Source organism: Astatotilapia calliptera, chromosome 1 (assembly GCF_964374335.1).
Source record: "Astatotilapia calliptera chromosome 1, fAstCal68.1, whole genome shotgun sequence".
NCBI classification, from domain to species: domain Eukaryota; kingdom Metazoa; phylum Chordata; class Actinopteri; order Cichliformes; family Cichlidae; genus Astatotilapia; species Astatotilapia calliptera.
Genome location: NC_137422.1, coordinates 8,019,123 through 8,032,658, shown reverse-complemented (window position 1 = coordinate 8,032,658; position 13,536 = coordinate 8,019,123). Strand labels below are relative to the sequence as shown.

Here is a 13,536-nt window from a genome sequence, read left to right as displayed (position 1 = left end):
AAAGGGCTTTTCTTTGAGGAGGGGTTGTAATCTGCCCTAATGTTCTCTAAACAAATGGAATAATAATTCTTTTGGCATGAGGACGTGAAATAAGGAAGCTGAGGCTTCACAGTCACAGAGGGATGGGGGGCATGCAGTTCTTAGAAAAGGATTACACCTAATTACAGATTTCACCAAACATCTGAGGAAAACGTGGCCAGGACTCACACGGAGCCACCGAATATTCACCAAACCACCACATCCAGCTTTTTCCCGTCTCCTCCTACCTTCTTCGAAGCCATCCCTGAAGGATCCCGATCTGCTCATGGTGCGTGTCTTCTCGTCAAGCGACATGCAGGAGTTTCTCAGACGGTTGTCACAGCAAGGGTCGATAGGGGCATCCTGATTGGTCAGGCTGTTGTTGCGCAGACCACCAAGGTTAATCTGAGCTGATGAGGTCGGGCTTGATGCTGTGAAAATGATATACGGCAATGTAAAAGTTGGCAAGCATTACATTTCTTTGTTACTCATATGTTTATAAAATGTTATAAAATTGTGACAAAGGACTAAGGTAACATTGTCAGATGTGGAGACATACCGAGTTGTCCAAAGTTGAAGCGTGTTCCAGAGGGGGAGGTGAGGCTGGAGCCGGGAGAGAACGGAGAATTGCTGGCCGAGTCCTGTAGGCCACTGGTGGAGTGGGAGCGCAGCCAATCACGGGCCTCCTCGTGGCCTCGCAGCTGTGGTGAGGGACCATACCTACAGGACATCAAAGACAAAAAAGGTCAAACCAGAAGTGAGGACACAGAGCAGAACAGGTCTCAGTTTTTACGGATGAGTTGATCTCGATTTGGATTTTTTTCCCCAGATACGTCACAATCAGTGAGATGATTTCTTTCTTTTTTTTGCTGAAGCAAACTGATTAATGGCTTGGATTTAGCGACAGATGAATCAGATGCTGAAACAATTTAAGACAACAATGTGCCAACACTGACCGACTTCCAGCTGTGAGAAACATAAACTAGCAGGAAAAAAAAAAAAAAGCAGAGCAGAAGCCAAAGAAAATCTGAGGCCCACAATCAAGTGTGCTGCATCGAAGCACAGTGACAGATCTGTACAGGGGACAACGCGACATGCCTCTGCACAGAAGCACAACACAACAACAAATGTGCCAAGTGCTAAATTAAAAAGAAAAGCATTCCTGAAAGCGTGACAACAAGCCTCGAAGACTGAATGTGGACGCAGAACAACAAAAAGAAAGGCGGAGGACAATTTAGTGAACCAGTGTGCAAAAGTGCAACATGACCAGCGGGGGAGTGAATTCAGTACCTGAGTCCCTTCTTAGGCAGAGTGTTTCTACCACAGTGTGGTCCGCTGTGGGAGAGAAACACTTCAGAAGAGGAAAACAAAGGAAGCAAGGAGGCAAGGAAACATGTGTGGCTGCATCTCTCAACAACTACCAAATTATATTATTTCTAGACTGCAAAAAACATCCATCTTTACATGTTGAGTCATCTTTTTTTAAATTTTTTTGGACACAATTTTTCAGTTTTTCTGTGGAAAAGAGTTTAAAGACTCAGAAAGATAAATAAAAATAATGATCTGAGATTGATATTTTTGCAGTGAAAACTCAAACACAAACCTAAGCTCATGCTGGCATCTCTGTACTCTACCACAAGGTGGCGATAAGTGAACAGTCATAACAGACTAGAAGCTGTCCGCCAAACAAAAACACTGAAGCTGCCAACATCCACACAGACACCCTCACAAATGCACTCTGACACACAACCATTCACACAGTAGCTTAAAAAAAAAGGTCATAAAAACAATATCCACACAAACCACCACACAGAGCGACACATTTCAAACTAAAACCACAAAATACTAACTAACTACCGCACAGAGGGACTCTCTGAGGTTATTGGTGGTGCTCTCTGTGTGACAGCAGGTGGTGGTTTAGTAGGTAAATCCACAGCTGTTTCACCAGAAGCCTAGCACTTGCATACAGGCACATTTTACCTGTCCTGCCTCCGAGGTAGGGTGTTTCGGCTGAATATAGGGCTAGCAGAGGGGGAGGAGAGGGGACTGATGGAAGACAGGAAGGGGAAAAAAAACGCACAACAGACACAGAGAAAGAAAGTTTTTAGAAAATAACGCAAATGAAGAAATGTTTAAGAACAGATCAAGTCCATGATGCTTCACCAGCGAAGCTAATAAGAAAACTCAGCGAGGGTGATGTCACCTCCTTAAAGCTTGAACTTCAGATGCTATTAAGTTTCCTCTATGTCATTCCTGTCACATTACAAAGTCAACCTGTCAGGATGGAATCTGCTACAATGACCACAATTACTGTATAATCAGCTGAGGGCGCCACGGGATTATGTTTCTGCTCGAGTGCAGACAGAATGACAAACAAGAAGTGACAACTCACCATGGTGGATGCTTTATACATCATTTTGATTCCGAGTTCTTTAAAAGGTAGCTGATGTCAAGTCAACAGAATGTTGGACACAATAGATCTTAGAATAAAAGACTTCAAGTGCTCACTAGAATTAAGCATTATACAAACCATTTTTTACTTAACCTACGCTTTCATATGTAAGGAGCTTTTTATTTGCTTCATTAGGCCATGACCATTTTACATGAGGCATGCATTTCTTATTACCCTTCAACTGCTGTTTGCAGCTACAGTGGTCATTCATTAATAGCTGGATTCAGCTGGATTGTATTATTTTACTACAATTACTGTCTTATTTGTCCTTTTAACTAACAACTCTTTTTAGCTGTTGCTATCTTAGCTTTTAGAAACACAATGTTATAATGAGGCACTGATCTGACTGAGAAACTGAGGCACACTGCAAGGTCATGAGATAACTAACCTGCTTTACTGTCTTTTTTTAACATAATGTACCAAAAGAACATTACAACTCAAAACTAGTCAACACCATAAACATTAGTAAAGTGCTTACAGAGGTAACAGTTAAGAGGACTTCTACACAATCCGACTTTTTTTCTCCTCAGGTGAACTGTCATTAATGTGAAATCTTCTGCAAAAATCAAACTGATGAATGTAAAATATTAAAGGGCTCAATGTTTGATCATTCGTAGGAAATGTGTGTTCTAACCTTTCAGACATGCCGGTCTTGACACTGCCGGTGCGACCCAGAGCGGACAGCGTGTCCTCCCTGTGGGTCCCGTGGCCGCCACCTCCGGCGCTGCCTAGGCTCATGTCGATGGACTCGCTGCTCGTGTGCATGCTGCTGACAGAAGGGAAACCCACGCTTCCAGTTCCACCGTGTCCACCCAGGGTGCTCTCCCTGCTCTGCACAGAGGAGCTGCTCAGGGTGGTTCCCCACGTCAGGCTGTTGGAGGGTCCAGTGGAGGAGTACACAGAGCCAGGGCTGGAGGCCTGAGGATGATCAAAAATTAGATTTAACATAAAAAAAATAAAAATAAAAATAAAAATCTGCCTATATTTTGAAGTGATTATTTTGTGATGTGCAGCAATAAGATAGAGCACTGACACAGTCCAATTAAACTTGCTGATTTACACATCTCGCAGTCACAGAGTAAGATTATCATATTGGGAGACATGTTTCTGGCCTAATGGGTTAACCTTAGTTAACCCTGAGCTGATGAGGGAAAAATATATTGATATTGACCTTCTTCTAGGTCTATATTTTATCCCTACAAACTAGCATTTGGCTCTTTAACTGCCAAAAGATCGACTGTGCTAGCCGTGTTTTTACTGAGTGGCCTGTTTTGGCCCAGGACAATGCTAACCCTATTATAAAAGCAAACAGACATATTTTTAAACATGCACCCTCACAAGTATACAAGATGTTCTAGTTTTGTCAGAGGATGTATATTCATTAGGATAACTGAGTATTTGGATATCTTCGTGCCCACTGTTTAAAAAGACACGACTGCTACTTTGTAAAAGATGACAAAGTGTGACACTTCATGATTCATAACTAATCTGGTTAAGCCTAATGAATCATGTGTGAACATGATGGAAAGGTCATGATCCAGCATGCTCACACATTTGTGCTGTGCTGCAATATGTAGCCTACAGTCAATCCAACAAGTACACACACTGCCAGGTTCTACTTCAACTGAACACACCTAACAGCAGTTCGAGGAAATTACCACATTTGTGGAATTAGTAAGGTGAGAACAGAAATTATCTCCGTGTCCCTCCCAAAGCCTTGTAGTAGTTCTACAAACATATCTCACGTGCTTAACACACATCTGGATCATTGCTGAGCTCAGAGGCGCATAACCATTTTGAATCTAAAAGCCGAACCTGACCTTCTTGTTTGGATGTCGACCAGAAATCGCAAAGCTAACACGTGCAGTCGCTGTAGCATTAACTCTAAAGACCAGATGGATGTCTGTGCCAAATTTCATGGCAACCCGTTTAACTTTAGTTCATGTAATCCCTGACCAACCACGGAGGAATAGGCACGTCTTCTGACTTTGGAACTGCCTTCAAAACCAGATGGTACTTCTCAAAGGCCTAATAAATAAAGTTGGGAACTCTTTCAATTCATCCTTTGTACTCCATGAATTCATTAATTAATACCTTCTTGTCATGCTGCAAACATGTTTCTTATTTTTGTATAGCTGCTTTTAAACCACAAAACAAACCAAGTAGATACTTTGGCTCTTTTTATGGTAACTAACAGGTGGTGAGCAGTTGGAGAACTGTACAGCTACATGTAAAAGTACAGCTAATGAATAAGTAGCTGTTCCCTTGACAGATCCAAAATCGACATCTACTAAAATCAACTAATATCCAGTCTAGTTCAGCAATTTCAAAAGTTTAAAAGACTGATAGCACCTATAGTGTATAAATGAAATTCTTTCTGTAGAGAATAAAGAATCTTCTTGATAGATGTAATATTTTTTATTTGACTGATATTCTAATCCAGTCTCTCCATTATTTACGTCCTGCTCACCTGCTCACTGCCCAGCGTGCCTGTCCCCGATCCAAGTGCCCGGCCTCCAAACAGGTGACTGCTGGTTTCGTTGTCCAAGCAACTTAGTCCTCCATCGGGACACTCCAGCACTGTAGCCACATGATTCATGGTAGCATGGGGGTTGGAGATAACAGTAGAGTTCTTCATGCTTTCAGCTGTGGTCACTGGCGCCTGTTTACTGGGCTTTCCACCAAATAATCTGTGGTAAATGCGGAAGAGGCAGAAAAGCTAAAGTGCTTGTAGTAGAGCAGAAAGTGTGCAATCTTGTATTTGTAATCAGCAAATTCACAATTAACACTGTAGTATATCATCGCATAAATAATTCCATTTCGATTTTTGTATACAGCACCAAACCATAATCGCCCAAAGGTGCTCTATATTGTGAGATAGAGAGCCCACAATAATACAGAAAAAAACTAACAATTATACAAGCCCCTATGAGCAAGTACTTGGTGAGAGTGGGAAGGAAAAACTCCCTTTTAACAGGAGGAAACTTCTAGCAAAACCAATTTAAAAAAGTAGCATATTAATATTAATAGAAAATAGAAAAAGGAGTAAAATGTTTAGAGAGTACCATCATTCTATTACGTTTGTGTTGAGATGATGATCATCATTTCATGTTATTACTCTGAAATTTACTCTGGAAGCATCGGGCATTCGCTGAATTTAAAAATAAAAACCTTAATAAACATATGAATAAATCAATACACTGAACTAAAGCTGCCAAAGCTAGAAAAGAAGTCAGTTTGATCTTACAGGTAAGGACAAAAGGCTGTGTTGTACTTCAGAGCACCATATTTATGATAGAAGATAAAACGTCTAAAATATGACAGAACAACTTTTGTTGTTGTTGTTGTTGTTTTTTCTTTCATCAATACCTTAGTTTTATAATCACTGAAAGCTGAAAACTAAAACTTAGATTACCTGGACAGCCCAGTTTGGAGCTGTGGCAGGATTAAAGTGTTAAATGGAGCAGCAAAGTTATTTAAAAGTGCTTTTGTTTTGCCAACAATTCAACTGTATTCATTTCAACTCTGTAACAAAGAGGACAGTAGCAAAACTGTAGCCAGTATAGTCAGTGAATCTGAGACAAGGCCAGCACACACACAACTCTCTCCTCTTTCTATGCTAATCTGTGGTTAGATTTAAATGGCAGGCAGCGGTGACTGGAGCCGTGGTAGGCGATAATAGCAGCACAGTCTCTTTGAAGAGTTATCACTCCCTCACATTAATGAGGGCAGAGAGCTGAGGTAAGACTCAGCTTCCATTACCCTGTGCCACACCCTACACCCCACACCACCAAGGCTGAGGCTTGGCAGCTGATCAGCCGAGCTCAAGGTCTGATTCACAATGGCCTGATTTAACCTCTCAAAGACTGTAACAAGTCTACACATGTGTTCCTTACTCACCACTACTTATCATTTGCTGTGAGTGCATGATTACTGCCTTTAAAATGGTCTTCAGTGTGTGTGTGTGTGTACTGCATGCGGGTGAAGTCAAGCCCATACAAGAGGGCCCCCACAGAGGGTGGCTCATCACTTAGCTGTCAGTGAGTCTGCAGGATTACTCAGCATACAAAACGATGGTTTCTAAGTGTGTGTGTTCACCTGCGTAATGTAGGTGAAGAAACCTGCTGTCTTCCTGTCAGAGGAACAGTTGCTGCTCCTCCGCTCTGCATCGCGACCCCACTCCTGAGGTTGTCAATCTCAGAGACACCTTTTTCCCGATCTGTCTGATTGGCCAGCAGGCTTGCTGAGCCGTTGGCCTTGGCTATGCTGATTGAGTTTTTCCCATGAGAGGTGACAGAAAGCACAGCGGCTTCAATGCTGCTGGTGGAGGAGCGGTTCCCATTGCGGGCGGCTGCTCCAGAGCGGCTGGGTCTCGGCAGGCTACGGTACTGCAGGGTGGAGCGGGCGCTCATCGGGAGGAAACCATCATCATGGTGTCCTAACACTGTGCCTCCATCCTGCCCGCCAGCCTTCAACCCTCCGGACAGTGAGCGCGCCCCAGATTTAGGCATCTTCCCCAGTGTAGCCGAGCCGCTGGTGATGGTGGCACCACTGGCGGTAACCATTGTTACCATCCCATGGCCTTGCTTCTTGAAGCCAAAGGTGCTGGTTGGGGTGCGTGAGGTCAGTGCGTGCGTCTGTGTGTGGGGCTCGGAGACGGTGTTTGTGAGTGTGTGTGTTGTCGGTGTGCGGCTGGTGGGGATCGTCTGTTTTTTGGCCTCATCACCACTGCTGCGCCCAGCATCCGAGGGTGAGCGATGAAGGCCGTTGGAACGAGGAGAGAGACGTCCTTTTTCTGACACCTTAACATCATCTGTCTTACCTGCAGAACACAGAATGAGACATCAGAAACACAGGCTTTCAAACTCTGACTTGACATCTCATTTTTCTCAATACAGTGACACCTGCATCTATAAAATGTGACAAATTGTCCTTATGTCTAAAAGTTTATTCGTCACACTTGACTTTAATGATCATTTTTTTATTATCAGTGCTGGATGATCATGTTACCTGAACTGTGGGTCTTGTGGCTCACTGAACCAGTGGAGCCTGTGCTACTAGTGCTTTTAGTCCGGGGTGACGTCACCCCCACCTGAGTGCTCATGCCTCTCCTCCAAGAGCCAGTGTGGGACACGGAGGGAGTCTTTCTTCCTGAGCCACCCTTGTCTGACTCATCAGAAATGTCGGAGGGGTTCCGACGACTCCACCTGGAACCTGTTTCCATCCTAACCCCGCTGTCTGAACGTCCGTCTGACCTCTTGACCTCGTCTCCAGACCAAGTCTGGTGTGCCGGTGTTGAGGCTGAGTGCTTCTCTGCATCCGTTACAGGCTGGGAAGACATACAAAGATAGTCAGATTTACTGCAGTAGTAGAGAATGTGGCTCTAAAAAGCCCCCTTTTATGACCAAAGCCATCATACTGGTTAAAGCTACCAGCATTTACGCCGTCATCACCACCTGTGCAGCTGTCTGAGAACATCTGGGCTTAAGCATCTCAAGCACTAACAGCTTATACACTTTTTTACCTTTGCTTTGTCAAGCAGTTCATGTTTTTGAGGAAGCTACTTCATTTCAAAATTTTCTGAAGCAAGATGCAAGCCTTTTAAAACTCCGATAGGTGATCATTGAAATCATGCTGACTGTTTAAGCTTTACCATTTTCAATTTGCTGTTACAGCTCAGCCTTAATTTGTAAATTAGTAGATTTCAGCTACAGGAAAGATGACAGCAGCTTTTAAGTAGATTCTGCAGCTTTCCAGACAACGGTACAAAAATGCAGCTCTGCTCACAGACCTTAAAAAAAATCCAGCCAATATAGGATTCCACGAGGACAGATGACACACACTTAATGAATCTGGCTGCTGCACTAAGAGAAAGACGTCTTTGTGCACACCTTTGTTTTTCTTCTCCACCTCTGCCTCTGAAGCAATAACAGACACGCGTCAGCCACAACACAATGTGTGTGTGTGTGTGACATAAACATGTGAGTCAGCTGTTAATATTCTCATTTCACCTCTCAACTTCCTGAGCCTTTAGTGGCTCAAAATCACTATTTAATGGTTTAAAGCTAGTGTCAACACCAGCTTTAGCTTTGAGAGTTCAGAGATGTGCCGAGGAATGCTGGGACAGACACAGTTAGAAAAAAAAATTGAAGTAGAGCAGACAGACGCTCATTCAAATCAATCAAAATAAAAAATAAAAATCCAGGCCATATGAGGCCCTTCACAAATTTTCATCTGGCTCACATTTTAAAAGATAGAATATGTTAATTTTGGCCCAGAGAGTTACATACACTCCCTGCAAATGCCAAACTAAACGGACAGGCACGTCTCCACTGCACCTGAAGATTAAAGAACACAAGAAAAAAGCAAAGTTCATTTTGAAGGCAGATCATTTCAACTCAGGTGGGAGACTGAGTATGTTTTTATAGAGTGTACAAAGAGGCCTGTATGTCCACTGGCCATCAGACAGTTTCTAAATTAAAAAAACCCATTAATGCCTTGCTGTCATTTTGAATCCACAAAGCAACAAAGATCTGGAGCCACAGATGGAAACAAAGGCTTCAGAAAGTTGTTAAACTCAAAGCAGGCATGCAACTACAGCAGAATGTTTCCAACCTCAGATACAGATGGTTTCATATTTATAACTAGCGTCAAGACAGAAGGTTAGGCTATAGATTACAGGTTTGTTAAGACTTGCAGACATGTGTGCAGCAACAACAATAAAGATTTATTATTTCTATTTTCAAATAAAGACTGTGGTTTTGTCAAGCACCCCATATTTTCAGCTGTCAAATTAAAATGTCATGAAACAGGTTGGTGTGAGGTGCCCGGATGGTGGACCTCTTACACAACCATAATCAGAAAACACTGTTATGTCCTAAATAACAACAGCTAACATTTTTCTTGACTGGTACCCTTGAGTTTTCATGTGGGCACAAAGAAAATGCCTGCTCTATTTTGGCGAAATAAATCAAAAATAATGATAAAACAAAAATGATCATCTTTGACGAGAAGCTCTAAACACTCTTAAAAAGACTGCAGTGTTCTTGAGTGTGTAGTCTCACCTGTGTACTGAGGCCCTTGCGCTGTGCTGCGGGGGTGTTGGCGTATGAGGAGATGGAGGAGCTGGTGTTGATGTCATCTGTGTCGATGTTGTCGCTGATGCCACTGCTCACAGAGCTGCTGTCGTCCCAACTAGACACACACACACCAGTACAGGAGGAAACACTCATTTTAAATAGTGCTTCTTCCAGAGTGAAGACAAAAAGGAAGACAGCAGAGCTTGGAGACACCAGACTGAATTGTGATGCTTCTTATCCTATGAATACAACACTGCACTACCTAAAAGTAATTATTCTGTTCCCTTTCCCCCATTTCCATATTTCTTTTCAGGCACAGACGCACAGAACTTTGAGCACTGCTAAACTGAAATAAACGTTCAGAGCTGCCTCGTGATTTATATTCATTGAAATTGAACTGAATTCAGTGTGGGTACACACACACAAACAGGCTGAATGGGGTTGTCTATCACACGAACAAAGGCGCAATGGAGGGGTGACATCATGGTGTGCTTGTGTGTGTCTGAACTGTTCAAACAGACCCATCTGAACAGGATATTTGTAAATATGCGTGTGTGTGTGTGTTGCTTAGAATCTGTGGGGGACAGGAAACCCAGCCAGTTGGCAAAGATCACTCTGAAAGGACCGGGGGGGGGGCAAATGGTGATGGCCGGTACAGGGTTGGCATCAGAACACACACGCGCACAACTCTTGTCAAGCTGTCACTTGCATTTTTAAGACTCATCGAGGACACATGCTTGTCTCAGTATATTGTACGTTTCATCTACAAATACTCTTTATAAGTTAGTCTGTCAGATAAATCTGTTATTACCTAAAATGTTCTATTTCTAAAATGAAGTAAAACCAGAGAATTTGTAAACTATGAAGGTTGTGCTGTATATGATTTAAAACAATACAGGTTGAATTTGGATTTCTTTGAGCAGTTTGTGTTTTTCTGCAGCTTTCCCTTAACAAAATGAGCAAAACTCCTCAAATCAACAATAGTGTCTGAACATAAGCACCAACACAAGAGCTTCGTCTCATTAAGGGTACGTGTTTGAAAGACCACCAAAAACCTAAACTCAAATATCCCATCGTTTATTTTCTAACTGCTCCAATTCCTCATTCATCTTGCAGTCTTGATTTTTATACAACATTACTGCTCAGTGGCTAACTTGGAAGTCCGCATGAAAACATATAATTATGGCCTTAAAAAAAAAGAGAAAACTAAACAAAAACAAAGCATTTCCTATGGCAAAAATCCCAGACTCAGATTGCCACCGAAACCTAATCAGCTGTTTCTTGGCAGACTCTAAACAAAATACATCTGCTGCTTTTGGAGCAACCTTGCTAACAACCTGACAAACAGAGACAGGGGAAAACACAACTTCCTTCTGGGATCACCGGCACAAGCAGAGTGAGTGGAGCCATTGGCTTTCAGAGTTGAAAGCATCCGTAAAGCAAACGAGCTGTGAGGTGCAGAGAGATTGAGAGTGACCACAACCGGTTCAGCTCATCCACACAGCCACAGGGGAAATTCCCACACACATCAATGCAAGAAAAAAAAACCCCAAAAAGGAAATAAAGATAACATATGAAATCTGCAATGGCCTTTGCAGATTCTCAACAAATCATAGCTGTCTGTGCTAAAGGACAAACTTTCTACTTTCTTTTATGCGTTTGTGCGCGCACACAAAGATAAGAACACACATAGGTATCTACCTGCTCAGGGTGCCTTGGTTGCTGTGGGAAGCAGAGCGCTGCGGGAAAATGCCGAGCTGGACAGAGAGCTTCATGACTCCATGCCGCTGAGAGAGTTCACGCAGCCAAATATCTGTCCCACTCCCTCTCTGTCTGTCGCTCTCTCACTCTGAGCTTCCTCAATGTCTCTCGCTCCCTCTCTTGCCCTGGCAAAGTTCCTAGATTGAGCTCCTTTGTCACTCGTTGCGCTGATGCTTCACCCCTCGGGCACTCTTCGTCTCTCTCTGGACTAACAGAGAGAGAAACCTGTAAGGAGGGGGGGGAGAAGGGCCTGCCCTACTGCTGGTAACATGAGCTTCCCCCGGGACTTTTAACCACTTCACTGCTGCAGCCGCACCACTAAAGAGTGCACACTGAAACACACCCCAAGCCCTAAATAAGCCACTTCAGCCTGACAAAAATCAAGAGGCAACAAAAGTCAAAACTGCATGATCACAGACAAAGTCTCTGAAACTAAAGGACAATCCGCATCCCGCTGCTGCTTTTTTGTGTCTTTCCCAGCCATGGCTTATGCCTGTGTGTGTGTGTGTGTTTGTAAGACTGCAATTTCCCAGACAGATCCACCCTGACCAGCTGACAAGCCAGTGCTAATTAGAGATCAGGCCAAGCGGCGTGGCTCAGCCCACAGCCTCCCGCTGGCAAAGCAACCTGCCAGTTAACAACCACTGAGCCCTTTACAGCCAATCACAGGAGACAGAGACGGGGGGAACCGGTGCCAAACACAGGCCAATGAGGTCGGCATTTAATAGATCATCACACTGAGGGGATGATGTGATGTACTCCTAACTCTTCCAGTTTACCCAAATCATAAAATTATATATTTTCTCCTCTTAACCTTTTACAGGATCAAGTCATGTAGAAAATTTCGGGATTTTTAGATTTCTTCCTCTAACATAATATAACAGAAGCAAGCGGGATAGGGTATGGAAATGAACGGAAAAGTGACTCTTACATGTAGTGGAGTTTGCAGTTAAACTGTATGTGCAAGTTTGTCATTCATCGGGATGACATGCGGCTACACTGTGTCACTCTGCAAACCAGTCAAACAGGACAGAAGTGAAGAAAGAAAGTGACCTAAATGAAGAGAGAGCGAGAACCCTCGTCTCAAACCAGGTCCCTTTAGAAAACTTGCTGCTTTCCCGAAGGGGTCAGAGTTCAGAAGTCAAACCTCCAAAATTCCTTAAAGAGAAAAGCAGAGAGGGGGAGGCAAGAGGATGAATGAAAAAAATGGGCTCCTGCTCGGGTCAGCCAATAGAAGTGTCTAAAAGTGTCCTGAGAAAAGGGCAGCGGTTGTGTTTGTTTTAACTTTTCTTGTGTGTGTCCCTTGAGGCTGTGGTGGGTTGGTCTGCTGTACTGTACCCCCCCCTTCCTGAAAAGCCCAGTCCGACTCTGGCACATGCACACAGGATCTGTGCCGCAGAAATGTACACACAGACGTGGGGCCACAACAGAGCTGCGAAGCAGAAGTAAGGGGATTTCCTGTGTTTGAGGGGTGACTACTGGTCCTCACGTTGCAGCTGTATCACATAACCCCAAACTGCTGCTCTGCCCACTATACAGACAGACAGATGGGAGAGGAAGAGGGAGCGGCTTTAACTGACGGTCTCTCTGACTTCCAGCCCTCAGGGTTTGATGCACGACGCAGATAAGAGCATGGACAACTTGACAGGTGAGTCCTGTGGAAGCATCGGGACAGAAGGAGTGTCTAGACTTTACCTCCACACAAATCAGTGCCATCATAACCATGCAAAACAATTTATTCCTATCACTAAATGGTACAGCATGAAGGATATCAATTTCTCTAAGCCAACGCTGCCTCACAACAGCATTTACACCTGCAGGTGCTCATTGCCTTGAAGCCCAGGAGGAAGTGTTTCCTGTGTTTGAGGTACTTCAAAAAGTATTATTATGGTATAAGAAAAAGTTGAAAGTCTGAAAAAAGACCATATATTTGAATACACTTAAAGCTTAAAACAAACAAACAAAACAAATGATATGAGGACTAAGTGCGAACAGTGTGAAGATGAAGGCAGTGGAGAACGGCACATTCTGGGCTGGAGCCCAGGAGCCCTGTGGTATGAAAATGACACAGCTGTCCCTGTAAGACAGGACTGGACTGGACTGGACAACACACTGAGGAATGTCTCTCTCTCTCGCTCTCTCCATTTTTTTCTCCATCTCTCTTTGGTGTCTAGTCCTATTGTCTTCTGTCCTGGGAAAACATTTGCTATCTATACTCTGAGAATT

At 43.5% G+C, this 13,536-nt stretch overlaps 1 protein-coding gene across 1 annotated transcript in view; it reads right to left on the bottom strand.

Moving 5' to 3' along the window:
• nav2a (neuron navigator 2a) overlaps window positions 1-13,536 on the bottom strand; it is a 217,352-nt gene that overhangs the window by 18,437 nt on the left and 185,379 nt on the right. The window contains exons 12-20 of the mRNA XM_080304494.1: window positions 9,535-9,664; window positions 7,481-7,799; window positions 6,569-7,292; window positions 4,941-5,160; window positions 3,105-3,388; window positions 1,999-2,064; window positions 1,309-1,353; window positions 578-738; window positions 267-449 (exon numbers count right to left, since the gene is read on the bottom strand). Coding sequence (XP_080160620.1) covers window positions 267-449; window positions 578-738; window positions 1,309-1,353; window positions 1,999-2,064; window positions 3,105-3,388; window positions 4,941-5,160; window positions 6,569-7,292; window positions 7,481-7,799; window positions 9,535-9,664 — 2,132 coding nt within the window. The remainder of the gene's footprint in view (window positions 1-266; window positions 450-577; window positions 739-1,308; window positions 1,354-1,998; window positions 2,065-3,104; window positions 3,389-4,940; window positions 5,161-6,568; window positions 7,293-7,480; window positions 7,800-9,534; window positions 9,665-13,536) is intronic.